Source organism: Medicago truncatula, chromosome 3 (genome assembly GCF_003473485.1).
Source record: "Medicago truncatula cultivar Jemalong A17 chromosome 3, MtrunA17r5.0-ANR, whole genome shotgun sequence".
Lineage (NCBI taxonomy): Eukaryota > Viridiplantae > Streptophyta > Magnoliopsida > Fabales > Fabaceae > Medicago > Medicago truncatula.
In genome coordinates this window covers 2,414,979-2,434,031 of record NC_053044.1, presented here as the reverse complement: position 1 = coordinate 2,434,031, position 19,053 = coordinate 2,414,979, and the positions used below count along the sequence as shown (strand labels likewise).

At 32.6% G+C, this 19,053-nt stretch overlaps 4 protein-coding genes across 4 annotated transcripts; 3 read left to right on the top strand and 1 right to left on the bottom strand.

Annotated features, from left to right (window-relative positions):
• The first annotated feature begins 3,473 nt into the window (after window positions 1-3,473).
• LOC11420339 (endoglucanase 9) lies at window positions 3,474-7,619 on the top strand. Its single transcript, XM_003598278.4, has 6 exons — window positions 3,474-3,766; window positions 5,340-5,843; window positions 6,192-6,341; window positions 6,427-6,538; window positions 6,752-6,915; window positions 6,998-7,619. Exons 1-6 carry the CDS (start codon window positions 3,569-3,571, stop codon window positions 7,322-7,324), a joined length of 1,455 nt encoding a protein of 484 aa, XP_003598326.1. The 5' UTR covers window positions 3,474-3,568; the 3' UTR covers window positions 7,325-7,619.
• A 292-nt stretch (window positions 7,620-7,911) lies between these two features.
• LOC11408530 (zinc finger SWIM domain-containing protein 7) lies at window positions 7,912-9,660 on the bottom strand. Its single transcript, XM_024778016.2, has 5 exons — window positions 9,527-9,660; window positions 9,392-9,413; window positions 9,169-9,274; window positions 8,429-8,536; window positions 7,912-8,297 (listed from the first exon to the last, which is right to left on the bottom strand). The coding sequence occupies exons 1-5, from the start codon at window positions 9,585-9,587 to the stop codon at window positions 8,196-8,198; spliced, it is 399 nt and encodes a 132-aa protein (XP_024633784.1). The 5' UTR covers window positions 9,588-9,660; the 3' UTR covers window positions 7,912-8,195.
• A 75-nt stretch (window positions 9,661-9,735) lies between these two features.
• LOC11406994 (cell division cycle protein 123 homolog) lies at window positions 9,736-12,351 on the top strand. The gene is made up of 2 exons (XM_003598276.4): window positions 9,736-9,867; window positions 11,052-12,351. Exon 2 carries the CDS (start codon window positions 11,093-11,095, stop codon window positions 12,107-12,109), a length of 1,017 nt encoding a protein of 338 aa, XP_003598324.1. The 5' UTR covers window positions 9,736-9,867; window positions 11,052-11,092; the 3' UTR covers window positions 12,110-12,351.
• A 4,120-nt stretch (window positions 12,352-16,471) lies between these two features.
• On the top strand, window positions 16,472-19,053 carry LOC11406993 (phytolongin Phyl1.1). The gene is made up of 2 exons (XM_003598274.4): window positions 16,472-16,611; window positions 17,568-19,053. Exon 2 carries the CDS (start codon window positions 17,930-17,932, stop codon window positions 18,764-18,766), a length of 837 nt encoding a protein of 278 aa, XP_003598322.1. The 5' UTR covers window positions 16,472-16,611; window positions 17,568-17,929; the 3' UTR covers window positions 18,767-19,053.

The following is a 19,053-nucleotide window of genomic DNA, read 5'->3' as shown; positions in this document are numbered from 1 at the left end:
CCATTAACAGATTTAGTTTGGCATAATCAGGTGCCTTCGAAAGTCTCAATTTTTGTGTGGAGATTGATTTGTGACAGTTTGGCAACAAAATCAAATTTGGTGATTCGCGGCATCATTTCTTCAGAAAGTCGTTTTTGTGTCTCTGGATGTGGTCAAGTTGAGTCTGCTCAGCACTTGTTTCTCACTTGCAGCACCCTATTTCTCACTTGCAGCACCTTTGGCTCTCTTTGGCAGTTAGTGCGATCATTGATTGGTTTATCGGGTGCAGATACTCAGGTTCTTTCAGACCACTTCTGTCAATTTATTTATTCAACATGTGGCTTGAAAGCTCGATACTCGTTCTTGTAGCTTATATGGTTCCTTTGTGTGTGGATGGTGTGGAATAAACTTAATAATATATTATTTAAGAATTTAGAATGTTTCATGCCACAATTGTTGGATAAAGTTAAGTTTTATTCCTTTTGGTGGCTGAAAGCAAAAAATGCCAATTTTGTTTATGGCTTTCAACATGGTGGTCGAGCTTGTTTGCTTGTTTGGACATCGGCTAATTTATTTTGAAACTTTTGACCGATTGTTTGTAAATTTTAGTGGTTTTCTTGGTACACCTTGTACTAAGGACACTACTTTGTCAATGTTAGTATATTTCATTTTTGTTTGTTAAAAAAAATTATTCACACACACTTATAATAAAACTGTTTCATATAACCAAAAAATATTTCAGCTAATTTTCTTAAACTAAATATAATAAATTCCAACTTTTTGCCATGAAATAAAAATAATTTCCTTTAAAATACAAACGTTCTGTCTCTAATGATTGTCTCTAACTGAAATAAATAAGTTCATAGCTATATCAAGACCTTTTATCGTTAACAACCCTCTCTAAGTTGAACTTTACCACCTCAATAAATATATAGTTAAGTAATTTAAAGTATAATAAAATGCATTTTCAAACTGTGCTACATCATAAAAAAATTTAACTAGATATATAAACTTGATGAGTTACGTGAGGAGTTTTCGAAGTCATGCACATTCGATTCATAGCAGCGAGACGAGAGAGACACCACAATTTAATCCAAAACTCTAAAGCATTGAGTTTATAGATCCTCTCACTTATAAAATGGTCGACCTTCATTTTTTTTTAAGCAATAAGATACTTTTAACTCACATTTGCCATAAAACAATCTACCCCTCAAGTTTGAGTCCATCAATTTAGCATGCTCACTCCTCAAACATGAGTTTTTCATTTGCATACACTTACTTGAATCGTCGTTGCCACTGCTCAACAGAACCCGTTGTTTGAACACTTTGTCAAAAAGATTTTGACACAAGAAGTTGGTCGAACCACAACTTTGATACCACTGTTGGGGCCACGAGGGGAGCCTAAGGGGTCATCTATATTGGACTCGGAACAACGAGACTAGTGAGAGAGAAACCACGCTTTAATCCAAAACCTTAAAGCATTGAGTTTATAGATTCTCTCACTTATAAAATGTTCAATCTCCACTTTTCTAAGCAACAAGAGACTTCTAACTCACACTTATCACACAACAAAACTTTTATTAATTAAATTTTCCCTCGTAATAAGTTTATTTTACGATTTTTTTTTAGTGGTTTTACTATAGTACTTGTATATATTAAGTTGTTTCAATAAAAATAAACAAACTAGATAATTTGAAATGGCGGGAAAAAGGGAGATTCAAAATGTTTTGTTTCTTCTTCTTTTTTGGATAAAGTGTTTTGTTTCTAAAAAGGATAGGAAGAAAGAAGATAGGATTTGGGAAATACCAAGAAAAAGTCACAACATTTGAAAGCAAAAGCCAAAACCTCAGAAAAAGCAGCAAAGAGACCATATGCATGATTATGCTAATTTTTTGCTTTAGCAAAATAAAAAATGTGATTATGCTAATTACTTAATTTTTCATGTCTCTTTTGAATCCACTAATCGGCGCCGTTTACTTAGCATAATTCAAGGTCCATATATTAGGCATAAAATAACCCTCCAAATGGCGCCATTTACGCCTCTTCTTTTCATGTCAATGTTGACAAAAAATAGAATCAAAGAAAGAAAAACCAATGAGGAATAATATTGGTAACTTTGCACTTTTGGTTTTGGGGGATTGTTTCCAATGTCACACCAAACAGGTTTTAGGGATTCACATTTTAGCCATGATGGTGGATAAGCTAAATCACATGAGAAACATAATGAGAGGATTAAGTCATGTGTGTTTCGAAACTTTGATGCTATATGGTCCTACATTTTCATGTGGTTTCATCATTTTAAAGATGTCATACGAGTGTTAATCAAATATTGTTTTATTCATTTGGTATTGGCTTGTGGTATTCCAATTTTATCTTTTATGTGTGTTTATACATTTTTTTTTTTTTAATACATTTCTCTTTAGACGTTATATATATAAATCTATGTCTGATGATTCTCGAATTCATCAAAGTTAAGGTATACCTTAAGATACAGAAGCACAAAATATTATTCATCGACACAAATTTTTTTTGTAAAAGTTGAACTCACTCTTACAAGAGATACGTCGCTCCTTGCCGACCATTATATATTAATTTCTTTTTTAACGCATAAATGACATAAAAGAGGGGTATCCCACGATACTAATATGTTTTTTTTACGCATGGTACTAATATTCTCTTTTTAAGGATGGTAGCACTAATATCTATTAAGAAATGTTATATTTACATTAAATTTGACAATAACTTACATTGTCTTTTTAAAATTATGTTCAGTTATTAAGATAGAGAAATTATTTATCTTTCAATTTTCTTCGTTTAAATAGGAATGCGTCCAAACATAAATCCTCGCCTCTTCAATCACACTTAAATTGAGAGGATTGACATGAAAACTAAATTTATTATAGCTAAAATTTGAAGAAAAAATTAATAGTGTTAATTAGAGATGTATTATATAAAAAAAAAAAAAAAAAAATTGGTAATTTATATTTAGAGAAAGATGTACATGTACTGACATTATAATAGGTCATTACTCCCATTTGACCAAATATAAATAGATTATTTTCTTCTCTTTGCCTCCATTATCCAAAAGGAATAAAATAACATAGAAAAGGCAAACAGTATAAGTTCCAAAAAATAATTATTCAACTCTAAGGTTTGGTCATCATAACTATAACTAATTACCAAACTACAATAAACCAAAAACAAAATTGGTGACTATAAGGATTTGTTGGAAAACGGTTTCAAACTTTGTTTGATTTGTAGTGCATGTCTCAATAAGATTCACAACTTACTTGCCATTTTAAAATCCCCATGCAATGACATTACTTTAATATTATCAAAAATATCACAATTGAATTGTTAATCAAGGAAGAAAAGACTTAGACTAAAACACTATACAAGTTTTTTAATATTGTTACCCTTGAAAAGCCTTGATCCACGCCAAGTGATTTTTTTTTCTTTTTCCCTTTGCTTGTATTATAAAAAGGGTAGCATATAACTCATTTTGCTTCATCCAAGAAGTCATAAAGCCAAAAGCACTTTGGTGTTGATTCTGCAAAAGGGTCACACAAGACAACAACCAGTGAGCATAATGAGAACTTCCTTGGTTTTCTTGTTACTTCTTACATGCTTGCTGGTTGTTGAAAATGTCCAATGCAAACCAAACTATAGAGAAGCTTTGGCTAAATCCTTATTGTTTTTTCAAGGCCAGAGGTCAGGAAGGCTCCCTCCTGACCAACAAATCAAATGGAGATCCAATTCTGGCATGTCCGATGGTCGCCTTGCCAATGTAATATACTCCATTTTTGCTTTTATTTTTTTTGTTAAGAGTCATACATTTGATTAGATATGAACTAAATATATTTTTATAAGTGAGAGTTTTCCTCACTTATATATCACCGACATGTGTGGTGTCTGCATGAAAACGACATTGACACGTGTGTTTTTGTCACTATCGTATATGGTGTTCATGTTTGTGTCGTGCTTAGCAAGTTCTCACCATACAAACCTATTTTTGTTGGGGTTGAATCCAACCAAAATTATAATGTTTTGCATTTTCTTTTAATATGCTTATTATTTGTGCTCTACTACGGTTGTTGTTCTAATGCCGGAAAAAGCTTCTATGTCTTTACGGGGGGGTAAAATGGCCTGCATCTATCCTCTTCAGACTCCATCTTTGTTATAATGTTTTAAAATTTTGACCGAATTGACCGGTTCCTTGTTTACCGATTTGTTTGATCTCGATCATATTATTGTCTAGTTGAACTAGTTCAATTGTGGTTGAATCGGTTGAACTACGACTTTAGAGGTGATCTTATTGTTTCAATAATCGGTCCAGTTTTTAAAATATTGTCTAATGGGAGCTTGGTCCTTTAAACAAAATTGTATGAGGAAGCACCCTATCTTATATTTGCTATATCTGGTTTGTCATTGAAATATATTGCAAAAGCAAGTTTTTTTTTTGGAGCCAACGTAATATGTTTGAAAATTTTCAACGGTCAACCAAACCAAACATACCAAGTACCTCACCATGTACCTTGCTGAATCTGTTAATACTTGATATTAAAATTCTAATTCATGTTTCTATATATATTATAGGGTATCTTTTTTGTTGACTTGTATAGATACTTTACTCTTTGATGCCTAGTTTATTTAGTCTTTGTTTTTTTCAATCACTTAAATGGTTTAAATTCAAATATTTCCTTATTTTAACTTTTGGTTGATATATGTTTTTTAATAGTTCTATAGTGACTTATATTATAATAAGGGAAGATTTAATGTTTTATTCTTTTGAAACGATTCTATTCTGTACATGGCTAAAAGATTCCAATAGTATAGAACAGAATAAAGACAAAAGTCAAATAAAAAAGTTAGAATTATGGTCTTTTTCTTTTGTCAATATTAGGAAAATTACAGAGTTCATATTCCTTCACCAAAAGCTTAAGAATACATTGAACTTACACTGTTTCGGTTTTTTATTAAATAAAAAACTGTGATAAATATGGAAATTTGCCTAGCTTCAAATCAGACAAAAAAACAATAATTTTGTTACATCATATTAAAAAAAAAAAGTTAACCAAAACAACATCATATAACAAAAACTAAAATAAAGTCAATTTTTTTTTTGTATACGTTATAAGTTGTTTTCATAGGCTATTCTAGAGAGCTTGCGGCAAGAAGCTAAAAACAGCTCATGGACATGTCATGAGCCGTTTTCATAAGCTCTCTCAAACAGACTTACAAGTGATTATGCTAATAGATGAGTTCAAATAAGTAAATCCAAACACGTCATTCTATAATTTCACTTGCATTATCCAATGGAACAACAAAGTGCTAACACATACACAAACATTGTTTTGCAGGTGGATTTAACAGGAGGCTATTATGATGCAGGAGACAATGTTAAATTCAATTTTCCAATGGCATTCACAACAACAATGCTATCATGGAGCACAATTGAATATGGAAAGAGAATGGGACCACAAATGAAAGAAGCAAGAGCTGCAATTCGCCACGCGACAGATTATCTCCTCAAATGTGCAACATCAACACCTGGAAGACTCTATGTTGGTGTTGGAGATCCAAATGTTGATCACAAATGTTGGGAAAGACCAGAAGATATGGACACTGTTAGAACTGTTTATTTCGTATCTTCAAAGAATCCCGGTTCTGATGTTGCCGCTGAAACCGCTGCTGCACTTGCTGCGGCGTCTATTGTTTTTAGAAAAGTTGATCCAACTTATTCTAAGCTTTTGTTGAGGACTGCACAAAAGGTTTATCAGTTTGCTTTGCAGTATCAAGGTTCATACAGTGATTCACTTGGTTCAGCTGTTTGTCCATTTTATTGCTCATATTCTGGATTCAAGGTAAAATTTATTTTCCAGTTAGTTTTAACTTAAGAGTATGTCCAATGCTCGGGTTCTTACTCGGTTCGTATAGTTAAATATCTAGTTTTGGTGAGTATCACTATTACTATTAGGGGTCTGGATTCTCAAATGTAGCATAATCACACATTTACACGTAGTAGACAATTTTGGTTGTTACGTTTACAAGATCAGACATCTCAGATCACACATTCACAAAATAAATTTTAAACATACGGTCGAAATCACTAACTGTGTGACACAGTTTTTGGAGGCAACCTATTTCTTACTATTAGAGAGAATTGATGTGATTCTACTAGTGCTGTTCTAATAGGCATTATTTATCTTCAGGATGAACTATTGTGGGGAGCTGCATGGCTTTTTAGAGCAACAAATGCTGTTAAATACTACAATTTGGTTAAGTCTTTGGGAGCTGATGATCAACCTGATATCTTCAGCTGGGATAACAAATATGCTGGTGCACATGTCCTTCTCTCAAGGGTAAGTTGGATTTCATTGAAAATGTGAATAACCAATTTGTTTGTCTAAACTTTGCTGATTCATTAGTTTTCTATTGTTACTGCAGAGAGCATTGTTGAATGGTGATAAGAACTTTGATCAATATAGGCAAGAAGCTGATAATTTCATGTGCAAGATCTTGCCCAATTCACCCTCTTCAACTACACAGTATACACAAGGTAAAAGCAACATGACTATCAATATTTTGACTTTCAAAGAAGTAATCATAATTTGAAAAGTGGTACCATCAACTATTATAGTAGTATTCTAAATGATTCCAAAAATATAAAATGATTTCATGAAAATGTAAAATGACATAAATTTCAAATCAATAGGGCTTATAGAGTATTATAAAGGGTGTTGTATCATGTATTGCTTGAATTAATGTGCAGGGGGACTCATGTTCAAGTTACCTGCAAGCAATCTTCAGTATGTGACATCTATAACATTCTTACTTACAACCTACTCCAAGTATATGGCAGCTACAAAGCATACATTTAACTGTGGTGGCGTCTTTGTCACTCCAAATACCTTAAGAACTGTTGCGAAAAGACAGGCAAGTCTTAATATTATTTTAACAAAAAAGTTGTAACAATCTCCTCTCCTCTTTGTTAATAAAATTTGTTGTAAAATTTCAGGTAGACTATATATTAGGTGAAAATCCACTTAGAATGTCCTATATGGTAGGTTATGGTCCATATTTTCCCAAGAGAATTCACCACAGAGGATCTTCATTGCCTTCACTATCAGTTCATCCACAGACAATAGGATGTGATGGAGGTTTCAATCCGTTTTTCCATTCAATGAATCAGAACCCTAATATATTGGTTGGAGCCATAGTTGGAGGTCCAAACCAAAACGATGGATTTCCGGATGACCGTGGTGATTATAGTCATTCAGAACCAGCAACTTACATCAATGGTGGGATTGTTGGACCTTTAGCGTACTTTGCTGGTAACAATTAATGTTAGATTTGACTTTGATAGCAAGGTTAAAAACAGAAATCTGCTATCAAAGTGTAGATACTATCTCATCTCTACCCAACAAAGGGATGTCTACCAAATCAAAAACAGATGGTGGTGGACTATGAAGGGAGCAGTGTTCTTTTTCAGTCTTTGATACAAAAAATATATAGCTTTTAGTAATCTTAAATGTAATCCAACATCTTTACTATGTTTTACACTACATGGTGTATCATAGCACCCAAAAAACTTATGTAATCACTTATTAAAATGAAATAGCTTCATCCATCTTTGCATTCGTCTTTATTCTTTTTCTTTGTTCATCTTTCTTCACAGTAATATTATAAAGGCCAAATTCATATCTTCTAAAATACATGATGCATTAATGTGAGCCACGGTAGCTCGATCGGTGAGTTAAGAAACATTGAAGAAGTTTTAAAAATGACATCCAGAGTCCAAGCTCTGGAACCCTGGAAACTAACATAACTACTAATTACTAACACTTGCATATGCAACAAACATGATGCATTAAGGCATTTTAAGGAATAACTTATGAAGGTTTTAACCGCCAATGTTGAATAAACTCAATCTTAAATGTAGTGTAGAAAGTAGATAACCATTAATAATCAAGAAATTGAAATTTTATACAGGCATAACCATAACAGATCACGGACTTAAGATAAGTCACTGTACTAGATTCCACATCAACAATTAACAGAAAAAGTCAATCTAATTCTGATGGCTTTAGGTGCTTCAGCTTTTCTATTTCAACAGCCAATCTATTCACACTCTTTTTACTGGCAACAAAGTGCTTTTTGTCTAATCTAGTTTCCACAAAGCAAAGTCTTTGTTTTCTTAATAAAAAATAAAAGGGCTATATTTTAGATAGCAACAAAGCTAATTCTTCATCAGATACCTTGACTTCGACGTATGATCCTAATGATGCAGCAAGTCTTGCAGCTAATTGATGTTTGCACTGAAAAAACACACACACGCACACAATGCACATTGATTGTATACTTCAGCACTAGAATGATACTAAGAATGTTTATAATGAATTGAATATGAAGAAAATAAAAGACAACAAGGAAGTGTATATGGTCTTACACAGAGTTGCTCCCCTCTGTTGACAACATCATAGAAGAAAGAATAACAGGCACAAAAGTTTTCAGCAAAACACAGATATTGGTCTTTTTTCCTGGATTCCCCTGTAACCTAAGAAAATGGAGAATATGCACATCACAGTTTCAATCAAGGGAATGAATGATTCCTTACACTGTCATGAAAATTTACAAAACGAACAATATTAATATATTTTAGCCAACAATTAGATGCAACCAATGAAGCAAACATAGACACAAACAGGACACTAACATGTAAACGCAGACACAAATTTGAGAAAATGAAAGTGATTAGTGTATGTTTGATTTCACTTTTGGTGGAGTCAAAATTGTTTCTAAAGGTGTAAAAATTTATTTTGACATGTTTGGATGTTCTCAAGTAGAATTGATTTTCCGCCTCAAATTTATTGTTCAACTCACTTTCATCAGAATCAAATTTTATACAATCAATCCATTCAAAATCATTTTTTGTCTCACAAAACCAAACATACAATAAATGTAACCACATATGTCGGTGTCTGACACGTGCCTTCAATCTAAAGAGTCAGTGCTACACTGTGGCAAATATTTCAAAAAATGTGTGTACAAGTTAAAATCATATGATATATAACCTAGTTTTAAACTATTCAATTGAAATGGACCCCAAATATGTTGAATGAAGAAGACAATAAACAAATAAACAAAAACAAAGGTAAATGCAAAGAAAGAGTGGTGCAAAAGAAAAACCTGAAAAATAAACCTTCCACTAGGGTCACCAGAAATCTTCTTAACACCTCTTTGATCCACTATTCTAGTAGCTCCCTCAAAATTCTTACCAAATAAGAAATGTAATCTGGTAAAAAAAAATAAAAATTAACCAAAAAAACATAAAATTTCAAACACAATAACAATCTATGCTACAAAAAAACAAAAAAGAAGTAAAAGGGAAGCAATATACTATTATACTTACATATAAAGTTGATCATCATTCACTGTGAAATAAAAATAAAAATAAAAAGGTGCAACAAAAGTTAGGGTAAATTGAAATTAAAGCAAAAATGAGTTTGGAATTTAAGCTATAAATACACATTACACAAATTAATACCAGTTTGTGTAGATTCAATTTGCTTCCACACTTGATCTGCTACCAAATTACTTGCACTCATTCTCACTTCGAAACTTTCTAGTATTCGTTGGTGATTGTAGATTTCTCACTTTCCCAGATTTTTTTTTTTTAACCGCAACATAATATTTTGTGAACTGGGTCAGAAAACCCGACCCAAATCTGTGATATGGGCCATAGCTCGGACCGGATATTAAAGACTCGGATTTGAAAACCGGGTTATGATACATCACTTGTGGTAACCCTATATTCCCAAATCAAAGTTGCTCAAATCGTGATTCTTCATCAAGGAGAGTTCTACACATCTTGTTATCAATGTTGAGGTAAAGATTTGTTCATAATTATTAGATATATTACTTGTTTTCATTGAAATGCAACTTATTATCGTTTTCTAAGTTATTCTTAATCTTCATCGTTGTTTAGAGTTATTTACTTGAATTTTGAATATGGTTGAAATAATTAGGTTAATTTCTTGTTAAATAGAGTGCATTGAAGTGTTCCTACTGTATTATACTGTGGCCAATTAGTTATGATGACTAATCTGAGTAAATAATTGTTATACCTACATCCTATGAAACCTGATACAGACACGGACACTTACACGACATCGATAAAAATTTGAAAAAACCACATAATTCAATGTAATTATGTTTTGTGTCGGAGTCAGACACTGATGCGTGTTCGACACCGGGACACGCCTAATCTAAGGAGTCTCCGTGCTTCATAGCCTACATGTGTCCTCCATAATTTTTTTTGTTTTTGACACTTTACATTGATCTCATATTTGTTGATATCATCTTGCATAGTTAAACTTGTATTGTCATTGAAAGGTTGACCCTACTTTGAGCAACTTTGTATGTAAGGTGACTTGTTTTGTTATATGCTTTTAATCGACTCAAACAAAAATGAGAGTGAAGTACTTCATTTACTACTTTTAATTTCATTTTCATTGCAATTTTTAAAGTTGGTACTTGATCTGTTAGGTATGTGGTTAATGAATTTCAGCTAAGGTTGGTCGTATCTAAGTTCGAGCTCTAGTCGAAATAATTCTTACTTAGGTTTTGTTTACCTCACTGCGAAATTTTGGATTATTTAGGGTCCTTTTAATTTAAAATTAAAGAGTAATGATAAAAATTAAATAGGTACTTGCTCTATATGTTGCATCTAGTTGCCTATCTTTATTGAAGCAAAGATGAAACTCTTTTTCTCTAATCTTATTTACAATTTCTTAGCCTTGGTGTGTAATGCAATGAACTGTGAGATTGGTTTTGTGAGTTCATTTTATTTGCTAACATATGAGCTGACCTGAAATGATAGCTAATATAATTAACTACGTCGATTAATCACTGGTCATGTACCAATGGCTATTTCTCATTGCAATTTTGTAATCGGTACTTGATCTATTTGATATTTCTAGTCAAGTTGTCCACCCTATATTGACAGCTAATAATTGACTACATTTCAATATTTAATTACTAATCATGTACCAATCGCTATTGCATACCAGGTAGTTGAAGACAAATTGTTCAACCGGTTTGATTTAAGAGAATGCAGAATATAAAAGAGGAAGAGGTGAATCGTTGCCAGATTCAGGAATGGTACCCAATTTTCAAATCTGTATCCATCAAGACCTTAATTCATCAACTTCCTGAATCTTTCATTCAGTACCTTCTTGACGACTTGGGACCCTTCCTATTGCCTGTTTCTGTTTTAAACGAAGATGCATTGCCGAATAGAATTCATAATCCTATTGATGAAGAAGACTTTCAGGTGTCAGAGGGATCTGAAGATGAAGCAGAAGAATCTTCTCCACCCCCTTCTTTTCCAGAACTCGAGTTGCAAGTTAAGGAATCCGTTGAGTCACTTGGTGGTGCAGTCTTTCCCAAATTGAATTGGAGCTCCCCAAAAGATTCAGCTTGGATAAGTACTTCTGGCTCTCTTCGCTGCACTACTTTCAGTGAGATTGCACTTCTGTTCCGATCATCCGACTCATTAGTCCACGACTTGTGTCATGCTTATGATTCCTGCGATGATAAATCTTCATCTAGACCTCATAATTTCTTCCTTGCTCTGCGTAAATGGTATCCGTCCCTTAAGCCAGAGATGGAGTTTCGGTGTTTTGTGCGGAATCAGAAATTAGTTGGAATCTCTCAGCGAGAGGTCACTACTTTTTATCCCATTCTTCTTGAAAAGAAGAATGGTCTCCTGTTACAGATACAAGGATTTATCAACAATCATGTGAGAAATAAATTTGAATCAGAAAACTATGTGTTTGATGTTTACATTACAAACGATGAGAGAGTTAAGATTGTGGATTTCAACACCTGGGGTGGCTTTACGTTGTCTTTGTTGTTTACATGGGAAGAATTAGAGCATATTCACAGTGAAGGAGATGATAGTGTGGAGTTTAGAATTGTCGAAGATTATTGTGGCGTTAGGCCGGGCCTTAAAACAGCAGTTCCACATGATTACTTGGATACAAGTCAAGGAAGTGGTTGGGATCAGTTTCTAAGGAATACTGCTGACGAAGAGTTAAGACAACAATCTACTGAAGCTGGTGCATGATAATAAATTCTTGTTCGAGATAGCAAATAGAATAGTATGTTCGCTATTTTTATATTGTTTACTGAGATTTTAAACAAAGGGGGGAATAAAGCTTGTGTTTGAAACAGTTCTACCCTATTGAGGATGTTTTTGTATTCTCACATAAATTACTACTCACCTCAGTCTAATATTTGGCATTGCTTCATGCCTTCAGTGTTATTTCTTCCCTCATGTTTTAGTGAAGGTTTTTTTACAACATTTAATTACTGTCTTAATTTGTGTATAGCATTAGAGTCTGTTTGCATACTTACTTGAGTTTATTTAGTGACATAAGTAGTCTATTAGTTTATAAGCATTTAACTACACTTTTAGCATTATAACAGCTTGGAAATATCTTCTGGTACATCTGATTGGTTAATATTTATCTTTTCATACACTTCTTAGAGTTCAGTACTAAAACTTATCTTTTCAACTTGTTCAATGTTGTCTTAAGTGCTGGAAGTAAATAGAAGGTACTATGCTAATTATTGTTGTTATACATGTCTGCATAAATGATAAAATACCATTAACTTGATTAATATTCTGTTCAAAGTGGGAATATTTTGAATTAGCATAATTATATTGCAGAAACACTTTGGCCTATTTCAATGCTTAGAAATATTGTCTCTTGGTTAGAACTTATCAACATATTTTTTTATTCAAAGAAGCATTATGCATAAAGTTGTTTATTTGGGTCAAAAGTTGCTCTTTATAATGACTATACTTTGAAGATTTGTATTACTTTGTGTTTCTCTGGTCAAGTTTGTCAGCAAATGGATTCTTTTAATTATATCTTTAATCCCTATCTCTCACCAGTAGGCCAAAGAAAAACATGTTTTATAGAACTCTTGAGGGGTTATCCATTTAGCTTAGAAGAAATGGTTCCTCAATGTAGAGCTTCTGATGAATCCATTTGTAGTTAGACTAGTGGTAGCCTTAATAGTTGAGCACATTTGATCATGAGGAGAACTGGAATATGAAATTTAATAATGTCTATTGAGAAACCAACAATGTTGCAAACTCTACCTAATTTGGGGTGTGATTAAGATGCTTATTTGGTAGTCCTTGCGCAACCTCACTTTTTCTTGAGCATGGTTTGCTTGCTTGTTTATGTTTCTTCAGCTTTTTTTATGAGCAAAATCATGTCTCAGCTAGAAGAAAAAGGTTAATGTTTTTTTTATGTGAGTTTCACTGAATTCTTGTATCCAAATATGTTAACAAATAACAAATGATAGAAGAATTGTGCCAATTCACACAAACAAAGTGAATTGTGCATCTGGTGCATTGATTAAAACTCTGAAGAATTGTGCATCTAGAGTCGAGTAGGTTCAGAATAGAAAATAAAACTTTGTTACATAATCCGTTAAGAGTCATAGATTGGATGAGATAATATGGGAACATGAGTTTAGTGTTGAGAAGCATGTCTAACATTTATAAGTAGAGACGGTCTCTATACAAGTTGGTTTTGTAAAATTGAATTTTACTCAACTCAACATAATAATAGTATTAGAGTCTATCAAATATTAGTCAGACCAATTAAGTTATTTATGAGAAGTATGGAGCATAAAAAAAAAACTTAATTATTGTGACTATTTTACTAATAGAAAAGCAAAATCACTATCTTTTTAATAAATCAAAATTGATTAAATTAATATGAACAAATGGGTCTACCCAGCACAAGTTGTGTCAGAGTATAACATGAAGGATTTAACAACAGTTATAAATCCAACACATAACATCAAAGATTTAACAATAGTTATAAATCCAACACATACGATACAAAGTAAGAAATAAAAGTTATTGAATGATACTCATGCATAAAAGCGATTAAGCCACCCACATGTGATATTCAAAAATAAAACAAACGCATTTTACTTTCAACTCCAAAATTCCTTAAAAAAGAAAAAAAACTCCATAATAAAATAAACTTTATTTTGTCTATTGTTGCAATCAAAAACAAAATCATTATTAATTATCAAAATACTTATATTTCTCTTTTTACTAACAGAAGGAAAGTGCTAAACAACTTTTGTCCAAAAAAAAAAAAAAAGGTGCTAAACAACTCATGAATTCCTATGATTTCCTATTAACACGGTTTGATACCATTGTTGTAGTTTTGCATAAACTAAACTACATATTTAATTTAATTTAAATTTTGTATATATCACAGTTTTTTAATTCCCAAAGGTGACAGTGAAGAGTCACTTTCTAATTAATTTTTGCTGTAAAAAGAAATGTAATTAATCACTTCCAAAGATATCCTTACCCCATCCTTACCCCAATTGAACCAAATTCCACTTCATACGCAAAATATCTTATCATATTTTATCTATTTACGTGTTCCGAAAAGTTAATTAAAATACTTTTCTTAGGAAAAATTAAATTGTTTTTTATGTCTCAATCAATATAATCGTAAATTAAATTGTTTAAAAAAATCGTTGTACTTCTTATGAATCGTGATTAGTCCTAACACAATCTCACCAAACCGATTTATAAGGAGAAGATTAATCCACTTATAGACACGGGTTGATATGTTTTATCTAACGTGAAACTTTCTAATACACATCACCACGTCGAACACTATTTTTTCCCTGTTACGGTTTTTAAAACTAAAGAATTTTTGATGAGATTTTGGTTGAACGTGAAGGGTTTTCCTTTTACGTTGATATTGTTTATGAATGGCTTTCTGCTTATTGTCATAACTGTGCAACAATTGGTCACGCCATTGGTCAGTTTAAATGGTTGCATAACAACCAGAAAGCTTCTAGGGAAGTTGCTAAGAAACAAAAAGTTGTAAACAAAACCTCTGAGAAGTTGCAGGATATAGAGAAGGGTAAGACTTCTTCTTCTAATGATGCTCAACAGCCTATTGTTTTGCAATCAACAGGTTGTAGTAAAATTGTTGTAGATGAGGACCCTCTTTTAAGTAATATGATAATGTCTAAAGAGATTGTTACTGGAACTCTTTCTATGCAACTTGTACAGGTGGGAGACTCTTTAGCTTATGATTCTCATACGATTGAGAAACATAACAGGGATCAGCCCTTTCCTGATTTGCGTATAACCGGTCCTTGGTGTGATGTTGTAACCGATTTAGATTACTGTCAAGATTCCACCACTAGTGATCTTGAGCATGATTTTGGTTATGATAGGAGACAACTTTCTATAGTTGCTCCACCTATTCCTGCTGCAGTCCAAAAAAATATGGATTTTCTTAGACAATCATGGGATAATATGGCTGAAGTTGATGTCTCCAATCAACAATTTCAAATGGTTGTCTCAAAGAAAAAGAAGAAGCATCAGAAGCAGCAGACAGAAGCTAGCAAAGGGACTTTTCCTACTAGGCTCAAGGTAAGTACTTCTAAAGGTTTTCAATAGAAGCTTTGATCTCTCTTTCTATCGTTTTTTGCTTTCTTTCAGGGTTTTGATTTATGTCCCGCCTCTTTTTTGTACTTTATTTTCTTTTTATCTATATATATTTTGGATGTGGCTGAGGAGACCCCTCTACCTCATCTTTCGCTTAAAAAAAAAATCAAAAAATATAAAATACAAAATTAAAATTAGCCTTTTCTTTGATAGGTAATTTAAAATTAATCTTTATAATTTGAAGGTTTTCAATCACCTCTATGAGTTAACAAGGTCTTCGTCAAGAATACTCCATTTGTCAAAAAAAAAAAAAGGTCTTCGTCAAGAATACTCCAGTCAACACATTGTCTAAGTCATGCCTAGTCGAAACATATTTTCAAAAAATTTCCTATCTGTAATTCTTTTCGTATTTTTTAGTGAATTTTTTCTTTTAAAAAACAAATTAACCACAAATAAAATAATGTTTTTAATTGAACCAATAAAAAAATTCATGTTTTTAGAAAATACAAGAGGATAAGAAAAAGAAACGACGCAATGAATTTGATGACCAACGGACGTTTCTATGATTTTTGTTCACTTTGTTGAAACGGAGAAAAATATGGTATGCAATGGTCGTTTTAGTGATTTTTATTCACTTTGTTGAAACGGAGGAAAAACAGCGTCTAATACTACATTTACTATTTTGTCTCGTTTCACGTTAAACTCTAAATTACTAAGGTCATGTACTCTCTAAAAATAGAAGGACCAACACAATAAAATGTAGTCCTCTTCAAAAAAAAAAAAAAAAACACAATGAAATGTAGTAAATTGGTTAACAAATTAATTTATCATTTCATAATTTAAAATAGTAAAAAAAAAATAAAAAAATTGAGGGGAATTTAAAATAGTAAATTATTCTACCTAGTTTAAAGGGAAAATAGTCATTCAGTCCTCAGAAAATATACGCGTAAACATTGTTTATTTTTTATTTCAAAAAATCACTATTTATTTAATTATTACATTATTATTCGACTGTGGAAAACAAAATCTGGAACCAGACTTTTTCGTCTTTCTTCGTCTTCGCCCTCGTCTCCTCTCTCTCTCTCTCTCTCTCCCCTCAACTACTACACATGCATCAGGTATGATCGATTATACTCTTAATTTTCGAATTTAAATTTAAGCTATGTAACACTTTTAATTTTAGACAAATTTTAGTCTATAGTGCTAATTAAGTTTGATTTATAATCCCATTTTAGTTTAACTGATTGGGCTGTGTTTATATCTTTTAGTTTGTCTTAAAAATTTAAACTTCCGAATGTTTTGGATCTTTGACTTCATTTCAATATTTTGTTAAAGTAAATTTGAATTTCTCTTCTTTTTTTTTTTAAATTTTTTTTTTTTTTTTTGGATTATTGATGTTAGAGTTTATAGATTTTGTGATCTGAAGTTTTGTTACTTCTTTGGTTGAAGATCTGATGGATTTACTTGATCATTTAATTCAATCTACGAAGCACTAAAACTGGCACCGAACACAACACTGACGACACGAAGAATCTAGTAATAATTTGAGAAAATTGAAGTGGTTGACTGTAAAATACATGTCTGTCTCGGTGTCTTGTCAGAGTCGAACACCGAACATGTCTTTGATATGAATCTTATTTGTTATTACTTTGTTTACTGGTAATAGTTTGAGACAATCGAAGTGATTGAATGTAACTAACTACATGTCTCGATGTCTTGTCTGTGTCAGATAGTGAACATGTTTTCGATCTAAAGTGTTGGTGCTACATAGCATTTAATTGATGAGATTTGTTTTCTTAGTTGCATGTTGCTTCTTGGTATAACTTTATTTGCTTTACTGCTAATAATTTGAGAAAATCAAAGTGATTAAATGTAACTACATGTGCCAGTGTCTTCTCTATGTCGGATATTGAACATGTCTTCAATCTATAGTGATGGTGCTACATAGCATTTAATTGATGAGTTTTGTTTTTTATTTGCTTGTTGCTTCTTGTTATTACTTTATTTACCTTATTATTACCAGCAGTTTGTTCCTATACTAAAATAAGATTTGCCCTTTTTTCCATGTGAATAGTCAAGTTGGACCCTTGGCAAGCCTGAAGGGTTTCGTTAACGATTTCCCTAGCTGAAGGGTTGTGTTGGTAACCTTGGAGGTCTTTGATTTTGTCGCCGGCAAGTTACCATCACTTTGCTTGGTGTTTTGCCTATTTTCTTAAGGAGTTTGTTGGAATCTTCTTTAGCCAAATCTTTGTTGCTTTTGTTTGTGACAAGACTTGAAGAATTCGGTTTGTATGTTTGATTTTTTGTAATAACTGGGTATCGGTGCTTTTCCGAGAAGCAAAATCAAAGTAATTAATTTTTATGATTTGCGGTTCTGGCATTTGAGTGGCGTTGATTGCAAGCTGATACGGGAAATAGTTGTTGCACCACTCTTCAATGGATTCAATTCAAAATAAAGTTCATTACTGTTGTGTTTCTAAAGGTAGCCACATCCTGTATGCGTATAGTGGTGGAGATAAAGAAGTTGAGAATGTCACAGCCTTGTGCTTGGAGGCGGTTCCTTCTTTCCACAGGTGGTATTTCGAGACAATAGGCAAAAGGACTTACGGGTTTTTAGTGGAAGATGGATATGTTTACTTCACAATTGTAGATGAAGGTCTTGGTAACTTGGTAGTTCTTCGGTTTCTGGAACATGTCAGAGATGAATTCAGAAAGGTAGCTAGAAAAGGTTCAAGGGGATTTTTGCCAAACGCGAATTCAGTTTACATTCAAGAGAAATTGGTTCCTGTCATTCGTAATCTGATCACTTCATTAGAGAATGTTTCACATAGTGGTAGTAATTGGAGAGACGAAACTTCCTCGACTTTTGGCATTGGTCCGTCTCCATCACCAAGTAATTTGAATGGACAAATTGAAAGTGTTGTTTCAACCAAAGCCCCTTTATTGGGAAAATCTAGCAAGCAAGAGAAGAAGAAAGTAAAGGATCATGTGATTGCAATGAGAGATGTTGAGTTAGAGGAGCATAAAAAATCTACAGATAGAGGATCAAGGCCTGATTCAGGAAATTTAGACGGTATTAGCCAAGGTGGTGCTGCTACATCTTCTTCTTTGCAAAAGGATATGGGTTCAATGAGGACGAGATCAGGCCCTCAAAACGTTCGTAAGAAATGGTGGCGCCAAGTACGCATTGTTCTAGCTATCGATGCAGCTGTTTGTATAATATTATTTGTCATCTGGTTAGTAATATGCCGTGGTATATCATGCATTCGATAGAACTCAATCATCTTATGTGACTCCGAATTTGATCGTTATCGTATTGGAAGTCGAGATTGCCCGTGCCTGATCTGATCATTTACAGAAATTAGTTTCTTTAGTGGAGTATTTAGTTGGAAGTTACATATTTCTGCTGTTATTTAAGATTTATTTTTAGGCATGTGCTTCTGGTTATTCATATATGAGCTTTTTAATTATAGAAGTCTATGTACAGTTTCATTACTTTTAAACATCTGTACTTGTATATGAATTTTGGAAAGATTTTAAAGGTTTGGTCTGTTTCTATA